General features: G+C 41.2%; 1 protein-coding gene across 1 annotated transcript in view; it reads right to left on the bottom strand.

Moving 5' to 3' along the window:
• Positions 1-17,889, bottom strand: part of LOC121441672 (dedicator of cytokinesis protein 11) — a 202,344-nt gene that overhangs the window by 125,033 nt on the left and 59,422 nt on the right. Inside the window, exons 7-10 of the mRNA XM_041642876.1 lie at positions 5,183-5,317; positions 2,076-2,253; positions 1,616-1,695; positions 370-453 (exon numbers count right to left, since the gene is read on the bottom strand). Of these exons, the coding sequence (XP_041498810.1) occupies positions 370-453; positions 1,616-1,695; positions 2,076-2,253; positions 5,183-5,317 (477 nt within the window). The remainder of the gene's footprint in view (positions 1-369; positions 454-1,615; positions 1,696-2,075; positions 2,254-5,182; positions 5,318-17,889) is intronic.

Below are 17,889 nucleotides of genomic sequence, written 5' to 3'. Positions count from 1 at the left end.
CCCCCAGATAATTTTGCGAAATATTCTTAGTTTAGAAACTATCTAGTCATATACTGCATACTTCCCTGTTCTATATACCAATATCAAATGGAGAAAATCCACATTTCATTGAATTCAGTACTCTCTATATTGTAGATATTCATTGCCACTAGATCACAGTTGTACTTAATCATCTATAGGCATTATGTAAATTACCCATGGGAAGCAGCGTGATGCAAGGATTTAAAAGACCGAGGAGAAGATATATACATTCCGTCCCATGTTATCAGCAGTCCTCTTGAGCGGGGAGTCAACTCAGAGAACATGCACCACCACCACCAACCTGACCCACCTCACTCGTGCATATCTGAGTTAGAGATATATCAATACCTGCACCTCCGAGTCGAAGGAAAAGAGATTCTGTCTTCCATCTCCTCTACTGAGTTTGTTCAGCTGTTCTGTTTCTCTGCCATACTAAAATTTAAAGATACATAACACTGTTACCTTTCCTTCAAAACAAAACTAAATGCCAGGCAATTCTATCGTTTATACAGATCAGTGACACCATGTGCCATGTTTGCTGCCATGCATGTAATATGGCTTTAACAGGCTTGATTGGCTGGGGAGTACAGCACCATCATTGAGATTAATACTAAGATCTGATTATTATACATTTCCATAAGACCTAAATATTCTACATTTTGTGCTCATTATAAAACAATAATCCAAAAGACTTGGGATGCAAGCAAGAAATAAAAGAGAACAGTACCATAGTTGACATCCCCATAATGCTGGCTGTAAGCTACATACACGATTCAGACTCTATTGTCTTCAGGGAGATAATGACTATACATCTCGCAGGACTAAAAACCACAAGAAGGATTCAGCTAAAACCCACAAACTCAGAAATCACAGACCATGGGGTCATGAGCAGGTTGCGATCCTTTAAAGATGTTTTTAGATTCTCAGAGAGGGTGAATTTAAAACAGAGAACCAGAACGGCGTTTGTATCACGAGTCCAGGGAAATAAACAAAAGTAAATGTGTAAGTAGCCTCAACAGCGATTGAAACGAACAAGCGGTTTATAGGCTCTAATTCACTGTAACAGAAGAAATGTACATCCCACTAAGATACGCATGGCAATAACTGTCTACCTTCACATTCTTTTTTATTTCAAACTCCACAAATAAGGGGAGGTAGCACAAACAGTGGCTGTTCACCAAAGTCTTTATCTGAGTAAATTATCCACATGATTGACAGAAGAAATTAGCATGTGCCATTGGACTGAATCCCATTTGCACAAGCTGTATCATGAGCCCACTGAAAGAAAATTTATTTAACGATGAAATTGAATAATAGTAGATAAAATTAATAAGGCTACAAAAGCTTAGAAGTTTGGTGTGCTTCTTTTTCCTTTATGTAGGGTCTAGGGGAAAAAAAAGATTTTTCCATGCTGAGAGTGGACACTTCCGAGTCCTTCATCTGGAATGCACCATCCTTTTTATGCCTGTTTCATCAATTTGGGGAGGTGACTGAACTCGAAAATGACATTCCCAAACATAATGCAGCATTGAAGCCGGACCAGCTTGCCCTGCATCATGTCAGTGGAAGGTGAGCTGCCAGAAGAAAGATATACCTTCATCAGTTCCGGATGCATGCTCCTCTCCAAGCTGGCCATGATGTTCTCGCCTTTCCCTTGGCTGCTCGTTTCATCATCTGCAGATAGATTCATGGAAAGCAGATGTTCCAAACCATACAGAGCATTGCTAATCACCTAAGAGAACGATCCTCTCTCCCACCCCATCCTCTCCTGTTAGATTTATGGCAAAGAATTGTGATTATGAAGCACCGGGGAAACTTTAATGGACTTTTGAAAATCTGCCATGAATTTCTTATCCATTTCAGCATGGTTGTATTTCAAGTGTCAGGGCCCATGCAGTCCCAGCTCTTTGAAAAGCCTGTCCTGCAGTCCATCCTTCAGGAAGAAGCAGGTTGGCCTTCATCGTGGAGGTTCTATCTTCATCTAGCCTGCAGGACATTCCCAGGGATTACAGATGAGGGCCTCCTTTACGAATGAGTCATTTCATGGTTCTTACCTTGTATTGCTTCTGCTGTCTCCTTTTTCTCTTGCACTAAACTGTCAGTATTGATCTGAATGATCTTTTTCAACGTTATCAACCATTCCTCCATTTCCTGCTCAGTGTCAGCCGCCAGATAATGGCTATACTTATCCAACATCTTGACTTCAAAAGCATGACGGCGCATTTTGGGGCACTAGAGAAGGGGGAAAAAAGAAAACACCTGTTCAATTAGATTAGCTGCCCTTTTGATATTGTTTTCTCTTATTTATTTTTTTCCCTCAGCTCAGCCTATATGTACACCAACAATTTCACAAAACCATTAATTCTTTCGATAAGATATAGACATTCCCAGAGCATACCAAACCTATCTTTGGTGTTCCTCCCCGGCCTGAGCAAACTGCAATAAGGACAAAGCGGCCAGACATCAATCACTTAAGGCCTTTGCGACCCTTCACATTTAGAAAACCAAACCACCACCATTAAAACAAGAACACATTTTCCTCTCCTCATCCAAAAATTTCCCTTGCGTTATTTCATAGACTTTTCAAAACCAGATGTTAGAATCCAGCTAAAATATCACAAGAAGCAAATGCAATGCTTCCTTTCCCTCTCCTCATGAGCACAAGGGTGTGACTGGGTCCAGCATGCACAGGGTCAAAGCAGTATCACTGGGGAAGGAAGGTCCTAACTGTTTCACATCAAATTGCGACTTTCAATAAGACGTGAAGTGGCCCACACTGAATATTCGAACAGAAAGAAAAAGAAAAAAGACCCCTTCCCGTCTTCAAACCTAATAACACACTTTACCACCCTCTCTGTCCTGACAATAGAAATGGCATGCTGCCCCTCTCCTGCGCCTCAGCAATCATTTCAAGAAAGGGTCATAAATCAATAACTCTCCACTGCACGGTCATTATTTAAGAAGAAACCAACGACTTTCCTGGACCTTTTCGTCTTCAAAGAACAGAAAAGGGTGAAATTAAACCACGTAGCAAGCTGTAATGATTTCTGCATTTGAAAACACTAGGAGAGGGAGTCATAAAGAGACATTGTGGGAGAACAACGAGAAAGGTCACTGGAAGAGGGCTGATTGAAAAAGCTCCGCAATCATGTCTGCCTTTCTTTTCTTCCAGTAAAATTAAAATGTGCGATTATTATTTATTTCAAAAAAACCTTCAGGCTGGGGCTGATGCTGAGAGGTAGAGTTCGCGCTGGGTGTGCTCAAGACATGAACTTTGGGCCTCAGCACTGTGCACACCAAACCAGACCTAATGAAAAGCATGTTGAGTTTACAAAGATGGCTACAGTTTTAATTTTTTTCACTTGAACCTCACAGCAATCTTACTGGATGGAGTATGAAGATATTATTAATCTGACATTATAGCTTTGAAAATACTCTAATAAATTGAAGTTACTGAAACAGTCACCCTTGCCTCTTCATTAGCTCAGTGTTCCTATTTTGAATTACAGTGCCACAGCACCTAACAATGTTCCTCTCCTGGTCAATCACTTCACTATTCGAGTTATTTCTCTGCCTTCTCGTTCCCACCTGACCTTTCTCTACATCACCAGGAATTCAAATCAATAGACACTTACTAATTCCCTAAGGTGTGGGTAGCCTTGTTAATTATTATAGAAGTTCCAGGAATGAGCGAGAGAGGGTCTTTGCAATCTAAACACAAAAAGGAACGAACAAAACACAATTTAAAGTGTGCTTTTGATAAAGGAAATAGCCAAGGGATAGCCCAGCAGACCGGGAGCTGGATTTGACTGGGTGGAAATGATAGTGAGGAAGGAAACAGAAAGCACTTCAAGGTTGAAAGGGAATTTAAACTGAGTTTTAAAAGATAAGAGTAATTTAACAAGGCTTTGTGTCAAAATAAAACATGGGTTAGGGATATTGTGTAGCATGCACAAAAGCCTAGGTTCCATTCCCAGCATCAGGAAAATAAAGAAATAAGAAATAGGGAAGCCACAAATGTGTCTGAAATCCATGAATACACAGCTTGTGATCAGAACACAGATGCACAGGAATGAAACTAGACAACAGGTTAAGGGCATATCACCATGGGCTTTGAATCCCTCTGTAAGAGCTTTCGATTTTCCTCTATGAGGCAGGAAATTAAGACCCGAAGGTTTTAAAGAGACAAGTGAGGGATCCACTCTTTGTCTCAGGGAGGTGGAGTAAAGTGAAACAGTAAACTGGGAGTTTGGAAGGCAAGATTTGGGGTAGAAAGATGGCTCAGTGTTTAGGAGTATCTACTGTTCATACAGAGGACCTGAGGCCAGTTCTCAGCACCCACTTTAGACAGGGATAATTGCCTATAACTCCAGCTCCAGGAGAATCCAGTGCCCTCTTCTGGCTTCCTCAGGCACCTGCACGCATGTGCACATGCCCATATACACAAATACACATAAGAAGTAATGATAAAAAAGGGCTGAGGGGGGGGACTTAATTGGGGGAGGGGGAGGGAAATGGGAGGTGGTGGCGGGGAAGAGACAGAAATCTTTAATAAATAAATAAATTTTAAAAAAAAGAAATCTTTTTTTCTTTTATAATAAAGGGTTATTTATTTAGGGGGTACTTACAGATCACAATCCTCTGCACGAATGGGGAACAGAAACAGAATCTAGCAGCTAGAAGTGAGCCGGATGCAAGAGAGCAAGTGCAGGCTTTACAGCCACATTTATAGTATAAGAGGCCATGCCCAAGTGGGCTGAAGGAGCAAGTACTTCACAGCAAGTACTTCACAGCAAGTACTGGCTGTAGTAGCCTTTCAGTAATGTTTCTAGTAACATATTCATTTAAAAAGAAATCTTAAATGGGAAAAAAATCAAAATTCTAGAGTAGGCAGTATACAAGGGATACTCAGAGAAAAATCAGGGAAAATTCAGAGAAAATGTGAATCAGGAAGCACTTTGGAGTAAGACTCAAAGGATTTGATAAACTTTTAAATACTGGCCCTGAATGGAAGTGGTGTAAGGAGGTTTAGAGTTTACGAATACAGGTGTTTAGGGGCACGGAGATGCCATCAACCAAGAGGGGAACTGCCGAGGTTTTTAATAGTTCATCAACAACCCACTTGGAGAAGGAGAAAGAATGATTACTGCAATAGCCTTACCTGAACAACATCAATGCATGCGTCCAAGTAGATGCAACCTTTAGACTCTTTGGAATTTTTCTCATCTTTATAAGAATTGAGGATGTATGAACCATCAGGCAGCTGAGTCAAGTAAAAGTACCGTCTCTTGAACACCTGGAAGGAGAATGCAGCCAAGATCCACTGTAACATATACTCACGGCAGAAGGTCTGTTTATCTGAACCAAAAACCTTCAACATCTTGGCAGCCATGGTATCTGAACAATTGTCAGACAATCTCCAGAAATTGTTATGAATCAGGTTTCTGGGCTGGTGGGAAGGCTTGGCAGGTTAAGACACTTGATACCATGCCCACTTACCTGAGTTTGATACGCAGGGCTCACATGGTGAAAGGATAAAACCAACTCTTGAAAGTTTCCTCTGACCTCCATACATATGCAAGCATGTATCCATACATATACACTTAGGGACACACATACACACACATATACATTCATACACACATATAAAATACATGCATACATAAATACATAAATAAATAAGCAAGAATTATGCTTAGCTTTGTTCCTTATTTCTTTAAAGATACTATGATGTCAAGCAATTTACCCTTAGCTAATCAAATATATTGCTAATGGTGAATATTTAACACTTGAAAATGTATAAAACACTTTTACATCTGAATCACTGGCCTCTTCACCCAGTATCCTTTTCTGTCTAACAGGAAGAAACAAATAGATCTTTTCCAATTATGTCTCATTTCCACAAATCCAAGTATTAAAAGGCATGCAATTTACATCACCTTCATAATCACAGAACAGTTACAGTGGACCGGAACTCTTGCTCCTGAAAACCCCACTTACAGCTTTCTCCCAGAGAAGCAGAGAGAATCATCAATGGCCTCAGTGCTGAAGTTTGAATCAATAGGGCCCAAGGGGCCTGGGCCATGTGATCAGAGATGGGAGTAGGCTGTTGCCTACAGAAATGAGGAAGAAAGGAAGACTACCTAAATGCCTTTATGTTTCCCCTTTGCTTCTCCCAGAGAGTACAATGAGTAGAGTGAGCAGAGGGGACTACAAACCCTTTGATGTTTCTGTGCTTTTTTTCAATGAGTCAGAAACTATAGGCTGTGTCAAGCGTTTGTCATAGCGAAAATAAAACTTACTCCAGTCATAATTCCCCAGAATCGTGGGTCTGAAAGCACTCCAGAATGAGAATAGTAACAGAGCCCGAAAAACAGACTCCAAGCGATTAGTGAGGAAATATACGCCTATGCATCATGTCTTACTCACAAAAGTGGAAGATTTAAGCTTGCCATTTGCGATCACCCATCTGACAACCCAATATGATCTGTAATCTGATATTTAAAGGACTTAAATATCATGAAAAGAGCATTATTGGACCTGATCATTCCTGCCAACTACTTAAATTCTCTGCCAAAGCATCTTGAAACATCAACAATTCATTTCTCCATAGCATGAACAAGTTAAATTATATAGCAATATTATGGGGTATTTCTTTTTAGAAAAAAGTAAAATAATAATAATGCTTACAACCATTTTGGACTTGTTTGAGGATCATCTATTTGTGAATGAATACAAAAATGTACTAGTATGAGGGACTCCTTGCCAAGTCAGACGGGTAAACGCTACAGCTTCTATTTCAGGTAAGTAGGCATATGGGATATATGGCATCAACAGAAGGGAAAACAAGCAGAAAACACCAGCTTGTTTGTAGAGCCTCAAGTAAATGTTAGTTTACCGAGACACAGAAATACAGAGAGTGTGCTCCTATGTGTATTTATGTCTTTTGTTTATTCATATACAAGTTGAGTAGCCTTTAACTAAAGTACCTGGGGTCAGAGAAGCATTTTAGATTACATCCTTAAACTGAAAATCTGAAATCAGTGAATTTGGGAGTCTTCAAATTGGAGGTATTCAAGTATTTCATAGATATAAAAACATATTTAATATATATAATTATAGCAATATAATTATACTAATGTAATATAATGCCTAAAATGTATATTTAATTAAAACATATTTATGTTTATATAAGTCTACATAAATATGCAAAAAAGTTAAACAAAATGACTGTTATATCCAGGTATGTTGGCACATGCCTGTAATACCAGTACTCAGGAGGAAGAATGATCAGAAGGTTAAGGCTGTCCTTGACTATACAGTGAATTCAAGGTCAGTATGAGCTATATGACATCCTATCTCAAAAACAAACAACAACGTTGGTGATCATATCATTTATATTTATGTATTTTTCGTGACAATGGTCCACATCTCTTAATAAAATAATGGAACCAGAAAACCTAAAATTACATACTGAGCTTATTTTAAATGAATAATTTACTGAGCATTGAGACTGTGCATCTATGACTTCTTAAAAGTTACAACAGGGGCTGGAGAAATGGCTCAGTGGTTAAGAGCACTGACTGCTCTTCCAGAGGACCCGGGTTCAATTCCCAGCACCCACATGGCAGCTCACAACTGTCTGAAGATCCAGTTGCAGGGGATCTGACACCTTCACACCAATGCACATAAAATAAAGTTAAATAAACCATAAAAATATTTTAAAAAAAAGTTACAACAGTAATTACATGGCAAAAATCAATAGATCTTCTAGGCAAAAATTAGTATGATTTAAAAGCCTGCAACCCAACTAAAAGTTTAATTGTGAACAAATCTACAACTCAAAGGGTACAGATTCAGTGAGGCAGCTGGCCAAATCTGCGTGAAAAGCCCACAGTCAGCCACAAAGCGAGGGCAGAGAAGGAAAGGCACGGAGCAAAACACTTGTGGCCTGGAGTCCAATTACCATCTGCACAAATGCCTTCGTGTGCAGCTGTCTCACCAAGTAACGGCATTCTGCAGCAGCCACCATTTCCAAGATTAGGGAAGGGAAATTATAGGCAATCACCCCCCTATAACACAGTGACACCGCGAGGTGTAATTGCTAGGTAGTTCAGAAATCAGAGAGAGAGCATTTGCCTAAAAGGGCACTTGGAAGGAGCAGATGTCACGAAGGCTGAGGATCCTGACCCTCATCCAGGAGCCCCTGTGACATTTGTCCTTGAGGTTGCTGCTTCTGTCAGTCTCCTCACCTGTTGGATTGGACCAGGTGAGCTAGGAGGTCATTTTGTCATCAGACTCTACAAACCCTTTCCCTGAACATGAACAAGTAACACATTAGCCTTCCTAAGTTGACAGTTACCCCCCCTCCAGCATACACACACACTCAAATACACTTACGCGTGAGATGGCCCAGAAATTAGTTGCTCACTGAACAAGGTACACATTCGCCTTCCTGGACTAACATTTAGCCTCCACACACAAACACACACTTACGCGTGAGATGGCCCATATATTAGATGTTCACTGAACAAGTTACACATTAGCTTTCCTAGACTGACAGTTACCCCAACACACACACACAAACACGCTCACCCGTGAGATGGCTTAAACATTAGAAGCACACCGTTTGCATAGCAAAGAATTGCTTTGTTTGCTCTTTTTGGCAATGGAGGTCCCACTCCATTGCTCAGGATGACTTTTTATCCCTGGTTCAGTTGATCCTCTTGCCTCAGACACCAGAATAGCTGGGAATACATGGATATGATTCTTTGTGTGGCTTAGAAATTGTTTTTAAGTCACTCCTGCATAGAAATTGGTTTGTGAATGAACGACAGATCAGGAGATGGCTATACTCTCTTTCCATTCTAAGAGTCAATGATGTATCTATTATTTAAATATTTTTAAATTATGTTTTATGTGTATGGGTGTTTTGCCTCCATTTGTGTATATGCACAACTTGAATGCTTAGTGCCCATGGAGGCCAATGGAAGGCCTCAGATTGCCCTGGAATCTTGATTACAGATGGTTGTGAGCTGTCATATGAGTGCTGGGAATCAAACCTGGTCCTCTGCAAGAGCAGCAAGTACCTTTAACCTCTAAGCCACATCTCTCTCTCTGAGCCATCTTTCTAGCACTGCTAGGTTAGGTTTGAACTTCTGGGAAGTTGTAGGTCCCTTTGTCAAAGAAGAAAAGAGCATCCGAAATCAATACTATAGAACCAAGAAGAAATTTTCAAAATATCCAAGATGCAGAAATTTAGGATACAGGTAAATATATTTTTCATTTCAGAAAGAAGATAGATGCTAAAATAATAATTCTACATCAGAGTTTTCATCAAAAGGCCTCAAGTCCTTTGAAATCAACAGATAACTATTTTACCTGAGGATATATATCCACTCACATCTTCCCTAACAGAGATAATAAAGATGTATTTAAATTCACAGTGGTCACTACTTAAACTGGAGTCACATTCCTGTGACATCCACAGAGAGAGTCTCTCTCAAACCCTGAAATGGCTTCTCACTCATGGTCAATCAAAATCTCATCTATGGAGGGTGCAGAGAAGAGAGAGAAGGGCAAGGCTTTATCAGTGGCAGCTGGAGAAAGGAAGCTGTTCTGGGATGGTAGAGCATAACCAGGCACTCACACAGAGCAATGCACTGTCTACTTCAAAAAAGGAAGGCAAAGCTTTCACAGTAAAAAATGAAAACACATGTTCACTCTAATTTAAACATGTATGCATGTTTCCAAAACTCGTGCTACGATACCATGAACATATAATTTATATGTGTATTATGAAATAGTTAAAATTTCCAGGTATGGTAGAACACAACTGTAGTCCTAGCACTTGGGATGTGAAGGCTGGAGGATCAAACGTGTGATGTCAGTCCTGGCTACATGAAATCCTATCTCAACAATAACAAAAAAATAATAGTAATAATAAAAATAAATTTTAAATAAAATATCTACCATAGCTTAGAATATGGTGCCTGATATGATCTCAGGTTAGCATGCGTATGTGTGTGTTGTGTGTTTGTGTATGAGAGTGTGTGTGTGTGAGTGAGTGTGTGTGCATGAGTGTGTGTGTGTGTGTGTATGAGAGAGAGAGAGAGAGAGAGAGAAAGTGTGTGTGTGTGTGTGTGTGTGTGTGTGTGTGTGTGTGTTTAATTGCTCTCTCCATCTTGTTTTTAGAGGCAGGGTCTCTCCGTGAACCTCAATCTCCCAGAGTTGGCACGATGATCCTCGAATCTCTGCCGTCCTGCTGCTAGAATTACAAGAAGTCCAGCACTTGGCTTTTATACCCTGCTCCTGAGGGATCAAACTCCCCATGAAGAACAAGCACTTTAGCAACTGGGCCATCTCCCAAGCCTGCACCTGAATATCTAATCCCACCACTCAGGCTACACTGGTTTATGTACAATACCGAAGAACCCCAAGGAAACTCCTTTAAGTCTTTTCTCTTCCTGCCTTTAGCCTGGGATCCTCTTGCCTGAATAATGACACAATTCCCTCTACTTTCTTTCAGGACTGTCCTTGAGTCTCATCTCCTGGAACTGTTTTTCTACAAGTACCTATAAACATTATAGCATTTTTCTGCAGTGTGAACCCTATCCAAATCTACCTCATTCATCTATCTCTTCTTTAAAATATCCTGTTCCCTTCTAGACTATTAAGGTGCACTATTGTTTTAAGTCTAGTATAATGCTTAAAACTCATTAAAGTTTTTGAAAAGGAAAAAAAAATTTGTCCACCAACATATTTTCAAAGGATTCATTCAATAGAACGATGTTTCTCTGTAATACCAACATTCTTCTCATCCTTCTTGCCTTTATTATTTGTCTTAGAGAGTGAGCACAGATGACTATTCTCTATCTTCCTTTATGAGAAACACGGATCCCAAAGAGTGGTCCATTTAGGAGACTAAGGATGACAGCAAGTTGATTCTCAGGGATCAGGTCATGCCAAGTCCTTTCAAAGCCCTGAGATGTTGGGACAGTAACCTTTTGGACCTCTTCTGGACCAGTCACAAAGGCCATTTGTCACTCAGTTGCATCAAAGACAGAAGGCAAGCAGGAAAGGTAGAGTAACTACTACCCTGCCTTCCAATTAGGAGAACATTTGATCATCTTATATAACAAACCACAAGGGTGCCTTGTCTGCGTATTGCCTAGAGTGTGGAAACTTCCTCTACATTATAGTAACCAGAAGTCCCAAGAAGGGATGCTCTAAAGGATAAGGACAGAATAGGAGGAATGCAGAACAGCAGCAATGCAGAAGTGAGGCAGGGGATCTACTTAACTGTGTTAAAGTTAACAGAACAGCCAGGATAGCAGTGAAAGGAAGAGAGCAGGATCCCAGCCCTCATGAGACAGAGGTGAGAGGATTAGAGATTCAGGACCAGCCTGAGGCTGCATTATGAAACTCTTGCCTCAAAGGAAAAGGGGGCGGGGGGGGGGGGGGGGACAAGAGTCATACGGTGTCTCAGAACTGTTGTAAGCAAGCATGGAAGAAACAGTAGGAAAGAAAACCCCAAAGAGTTTATACGAAAACTGACTTACACTTAATTATACTAGAATGGCAAGGACTTGGTCTTTCTGGAGAAGCCCCTCCAGAAGGTTGGCAACCTACCTCTCATCTGTCTCCATATCATTTTATACTCCTATCACGCTTTAACATATATCACAATGCTACACTATGTGAAACTTGGAGGGGAAACATGTTCATTTTTCTTGAATAGGTCTATCATACCCAAGCACTGGAAATTTTTAAAACTCATTTGAAACAAACCATGAAAGAGGATATCTACAATCTCTCTTATCATTGCAGACACATTATTTTCTCAGACTTATTTCAACAAAGACGGCCTTGCTCAACTTCCTCTGTCCTTTCCTCCTGTTTCTTCTTCCTCCTCCTCCATCTATTGTTTCTGAGACAGGGTCTCACTCTTTAGCCCAGACTAGCCTCAATCTCAAGGTGAAATTCCTGCCCCAGTCCCCAAGCAAGCAAGACCCAGCACACCCGACTTGTTTCCTTGCTTAAACTATTGGTGGTATCACAGTTCTTGCATAATCAGGCTCACGTGTCAGGACCTAACCTCTCGTCATTCTCATAACAGAAAATCACGATGACTGGTGTGCTTTCTGTCTTCTTGGCCCTGACTAAGTGTTCTGCTCATGTCAGCTCATCCTCATAAACAACTCTGTGCGGTCACCACGATCTTCGTTGCCACATCACAAAAGAGAAACTGAGGCACAGAAGGACACCAGGGAGCAAATCAACTTAACCTAGCATGACTACCAGACTTCCTTTAGTATGGGTTCTCTATGTACTGTGTCCACACTCATATTCTCTTCTGGGACGCCCTTCCTTCAAGGTCTGGCCATCTCAGACCCCATGTTCATGCAGTTGGTACCTGAACAACCATTAAACAATTAGTTATTTTTATTGTGTGTCTCATATCTCCAAAGAGGTCGTAAGTCAGAAGAGGCACATGTGATACTTCTGTCTACCTTCCCGAATACTAATTTCATGGACTAATCAAGTATTGCTTGTATATCTCGTGATGGATTTGATGACTCCTAGGAGTGCCTGGCATATAGTAAGTACCTAATAAGCAGGTTTTGAGACGCAGTCACCAAATGAAGGGGATCAAAACAGAAAAACAAGTTAGTGAGAAAGCCCCTGCCTATGATAAACACGTATTAATCCATATTATTTACTGTAAGATGCTGTCTAGTAAGTTGGAGCATATGGAGAAAAAAATCAAAACAATAGATCTTATCTTCCTCTTGTTCCGATGCACCCAGTGACCTTGACCTCCCAGCAATTTCTTTCATATTATATATACTTTCTTGAATGAAATCCTCTTTTGATTTGCTGCTCTCCCCCTACCAAGAAGAGAATTCTCCTTCAGTAGTCAAAGAGTAATAAGGACTTTTGGACTCTGAATGTATAACAAATGGCTCTCTTTTGTCGGGGTAAAAAGGGCACGAGAAGTGAGTCATACATCAGACAGTTGACCTCGCAACCGCAATAACACAGCAAGGCCCTTCAACATTTAATTGCTGCAAATGGGGAGTCGAGAGTCTAAGGAATGCGATCAAACTGAGCCAAGAAGATCCACAAAGGTAGGTGTGCCGCGGGTTAGCCAAGAATGTGCAACTCTTCGAAACCAGAAATCACCCTCAAGATCAAAAATGTTCCTTAGGCCATATATCATCATAGTCTTTAGAAAAAATAGTTCTAAATACCAGGGGAAGGTCATACCCGATAGCACAGCTATCTAGTCTGCATTAATTTTTTTCTCAGTGCTAAAGAACAAGTTGAATAAAGCAAATGTCTCTAGCAGCTAATTAGGAAAGAGAGTGCAACCGAATAGGCTCCTCTTAGGACTACAGTTTCTGCCTAAGTGATCGTCTAATCTCTATGATTATCTTCAGCTTCGCTTCAGTCCTTTTCCAGGAATTGGAATGGGGTCGCGGGACGGGTTCCCATTAACTAGAAAGCATGAATTGAGGAAGTGGCTCGCTGTAATAAAGCTTGTCCTGTCTTAACATGACTGCTGACAACAAGGCAATTTACAAGTGCTGGGTGAAAAACAGTCACTGTGCCCAGACAACAATCAGCGCCTTTGCAAGAGCTGCACAAGGCCAGCATCCTCTTCAGGGAGAGGAAGTGCTTGGGCACTGTGACGGCTGCTGCGGAGTGACTGTGTCTCACTGTGAAGCTAGATATATCATTAGCAGCTCTCCCACCGCCTGGTGTCTCAGTGATAGTTTGTTGGGGGCTAATGAGGGTACCCAGAAAGCACTTTGAGGAAGATAATGACGACTGCAGCGAATGGAATGGTACTTAACTGTTCCGAGTGGCGGGGGGAGGGGACACAATCCACTGGGGAAAATATAATTTTTATTCCAGCATCAAGAACTCAGTGTGGTTCACATGCTCGCCCTTCTTTCCTGTAAGGACCGGCACTAGCAACTTGAATGCCCTGGCAGAATTCTGGCAGGCACCAGAGGAGGTTTGATATTTGAAAGCAGTCCCAGCAGAAATTGCATTGACCATGTCGCTGATATTACGTTCGGCCACATGGCTGCTTGCTCAAATGATCACATAAATTAACAGTCTTCTTTCTGGTTTCTCTTGTAAATCAACTGGGCAACTTCTGATCCTTTTTCATTTTACTTTTGCATCTTCCCTCGTGATTCTAGTTTTATTTTTTCTTTCTTTGCTCTTTGATTCTTTTACTCTGGACAGCCCAAATGTCTAGGGAAAAGACTTGGACTTGTTTATAAAAAAGAAAAACAACAACAACAGAACAAAACCTGCAGTTCTTGTGCATAATTTCAAACATCTTAAGGGACCGCTTCCACAAGGCGCTCTTGGTTTGGCTGTCTGAGACATCATTTCACTGTATAACCCAGGCTGCCCTTAATTCTACCCCCCTGCTGGAGTCTTATGAGTGCTGAGACTACAAGCCTGTGCTACCGGGCCCAGTTACTCTAACAGAATTTTTTTAATTTTTGGGTTTGTGTGTTTTAAAATGATTTCTTAAAACACTTCTGAATACATAACTTGCTTGAAGAAGTACAATTGCCAGTCACAAAGGGATATGCAGGTTGGTGTCAAGCTCCAGCCCCTCACGGAGACTCAAATAAAAATACAAAGAAAGAAGCTTGGCTTCTGCGGGCTGTTCTTTGCCAATGAGTCATGATTAATACCTACACCCTTCTGAGGCAGGCAGTTTCCTGCCCGCTGGGAGTTAGCAGAGACTAAATCATGAATTTGCCGATAAGGAAAGATTCTCTGGGGTCAGTTCTGGAGCTCGGGCACTGTGGCTGTTTGCTAAGGCTCCTACTGCATCGCACCAGTGCAGAAGGAGGGCCCCATTGGGCAGGGAACTCTGGCTGCATCCAGGATAAACCTGCCTCAAGTGCTGGGGAAATTACTCAGATAACGGCACACCTGAATCATCTTCCCGTTTGCTTATGAGACTGATTAACCGTCTTTATTTGAAGAGTCACCTAATAGAAACAAACAAAACATCCTTCCAGCACACCTCCAATTCTGTTAACCTTTGGCTTTAGTTATACCTCCTCTGTCTCTGCTACTGCCAGAGCTAGACAGGCTGCTCCGCCCCACTGGGCACTTAGCTTCTTATTAAGCCTGAATCAGTGCAAACTTCGGAAGAACTTCTCCCCATCCCGTGACAGGGCACCTAAGGTTGCGAGCTCTACGCCCTTAGTATGCCTTGCTTCACAGGACAGGACCCCTTGTTTAGCAACTTCAAAACCACTACCATTTCCAGCCATTTGCTGACCACCCTGATAACCCCTCTGTTCACAGAGAAAGCGAGCAGAGTAAAACTCAAAGGGTAAACACTCCAGGGGCAACTAAGCCCTGAAGTACACAATGGAACAATAATTAAAATACTTTAGTCTATATAGGATAGAGAACCTTTGGCAAAGTATATCAGAAAGCTCTGATTGATATTTCCTCTCTCATGCCCATTGTAGGTTTGGCAGATCCCCCAAATACAACAGTACTGTTTTGGCTTAAGAGATGAAGGCAAAGAGTACAGGACACATGCTTAACTTCCAAAATTCCATGGCGGTGGCGCACGCCCTTAATCCCATCACTTGGAAGGCAGGGGCAAGTGGATCTCTGTTAGTTTGAGGCCAGCCTGGTCTACAGAGTGAGTTTCAGGATAGCTAGGGCTACACACAGAAACCCTGTCTCAAAAAGCAAGCAAACAAACAAACAACAAAAATTCCAAATAGACATCCCCAATGGATAGTAGATGAGGGTACTAACCAGAAATCACTCCCAAACCTCACCATGGCCCTTATGTTGCAAAATGATTTTGTTAAAACCTATGTAGCCTCATATGACCAATTTGGGTTTTTTTGTTTGTTTGTTTGTTTGTTTTGTTTTGTTTTGTTTTTGTTGTTGTTGTTTTTTGCTTCCTCTGTCTACCATTTCATAGAGGGTTTAAGAAGAAACAACAAGCCGGGGTGCAACTCATTTGATCGAGTATACCTAGCATACATGAAGCCCTGGGTTCCATTCCTGGAGATGGAGGTAGGAGAACCAGAAATTCAAGTTCATCCTCAGCTACAAAGCAAGTTTGAGGCTAGCCTGGGACACATGAGACCCTATCTCAAAAATAACAGATAGAAAGAAAAGAATTGGATGAAAATTGTTTCCCACAGAGATAGGAGTGGGGAAGAAGGGGCAGATGGGAAGGAGAGAGGAAGGGAAAGACAATGGAAGGGGGAGAGAAAGAGAAAGAGGAGAAAAGCAAGAGAAGAGAGGGGAAATATGAGTATCTGGGAATAAGCAGAGACAAAGCAAAGAACCTAGCTCAACAGGACAGGGCAATGGCAACCAAGTAGCAAGTGACATCTTCGCCTCACCCATGTGGTCACCAGGTTACCTAAGATCTATCATCCACTCCGTCAATTTATGGCTCCTCCTGGGCCCCTGTAAGCACGAGAGTTTTCAACCTCAGAGATAGATAACAGCCAAGCTGAACAATCAATCTTTGGCTGACTGTATTAGTTTTCTACTGCTATAATAAATTACCCCAAACAGGATGGCTTGAAACAACATAGATTTATTACGCTGTCGTTCTGTAGGTTAGAAGTCTAACTGGTCCCTAGGTAGGGGAGGGTCCATTTCCACTCTCTTGCTCCTTTGTACCTTCAAGAGGATGCCCACCATCTTTAGGCTTGTGATTCCTTTCTCCATCTTCAAAGTTAGCCACATAGCATCTCCTGCCCCAGCTTCTGCTCACATCTCCCCCTCTGACTCTCCTTTCCTGTCTCCCTCTTTCTTTCACATATCAGGATCTTTGTGCTTATTCTGGGCCTGCCTGGATAAATCAAAATGGTCTCCCTATTGGCTTATTAGCAGCTTGAATTCCCTTTTGTCGTGTAAGCAAACACTTACAGGTCCCAGGGATTAGGACATCTTTAGGGATTCATTAGCCTTGCTACTACATCGACATGTATTTTAAAGATCAGGAAAGAAGGTATAAACCATGAACTTTTTTTACAGGCAACTGGTTCTTTTTATCTAAAACATTATCTTCTTAAGAAGTTAAAAAGTTGTCCATAAAGCAAAATGCAATTTGATGGTATTTGAGGAACAATTGAAAACAGTCTTGAGGTGAATTGATTAATAAATATTAATTTCTTACCAATGTCTTATGAATCTAGCTTTCTATGTAGCATATAGCCTTAGTGCTATGCTAACCCTAAGGTGCAGGTAAAGCAGGCTAACATTTGGAGAATGTTAGGGGAGGGGAATGGAGTCTAAGCTATAGCACACAAGGGTATAATCAGATGAGGGGAATGATTTCTACAGATCAGTGGAGTACAGCCGGCAGCAATTAATCAGGTAATTCCAAAAAGCAAGATGATTTCAAATGTTTCTAACACACATACATAAATAAGCACACATGCACACACTCACACACACACATACACACATGCAACAGTGATCAATATTTAGGCTAATGCATGTGCCATTTCCCCTGATCCATTGCTCTTTATGCATGATACGTGTATCAAAAGTTTACATCGTAACCCGTAAGTGTGTACATTATGTATCTTTTTAAAAGTGTAAAATCCTAGAAGCACTTTCTGACAATCTGCACAGAGTTATAACCTCCACTCATGTGCATCTGAACTTAATAACTGACAGGACCTGTACTATGGTACTCAGGCACTGACGATGAGAGTATACTGGTCAAGAGGCTCAAATCCTCCTTCTGAATACTTGGGGCTCTGTTTTGCTTTTGGTAGATTTGTGTATGTGGTATACAGACACATATGCACATGTGTGTTCTGGTGTAGTCACCTG

Source organism: Microtus oregoni, unplaced genomic scaffold (assembly GCF_018167655.1).
Source record: "Microtus oregoni isolate MIOR12 unplaced genomic scaffold, Mior012 000080F_ref0000499, whole genome shotgun sequence".
Taxonomy (NCBI): Eukaryota; Metazoa; Chordata; class Mammalia; order Rodentia; family Cricetidae; genus Microtus; species Microtus oregoni.
The sequence above is the reverse complement of the archived record's forward strand: the minus strand, read 5'-3'. Positions and strand labels throughout refer to the sequence as shown.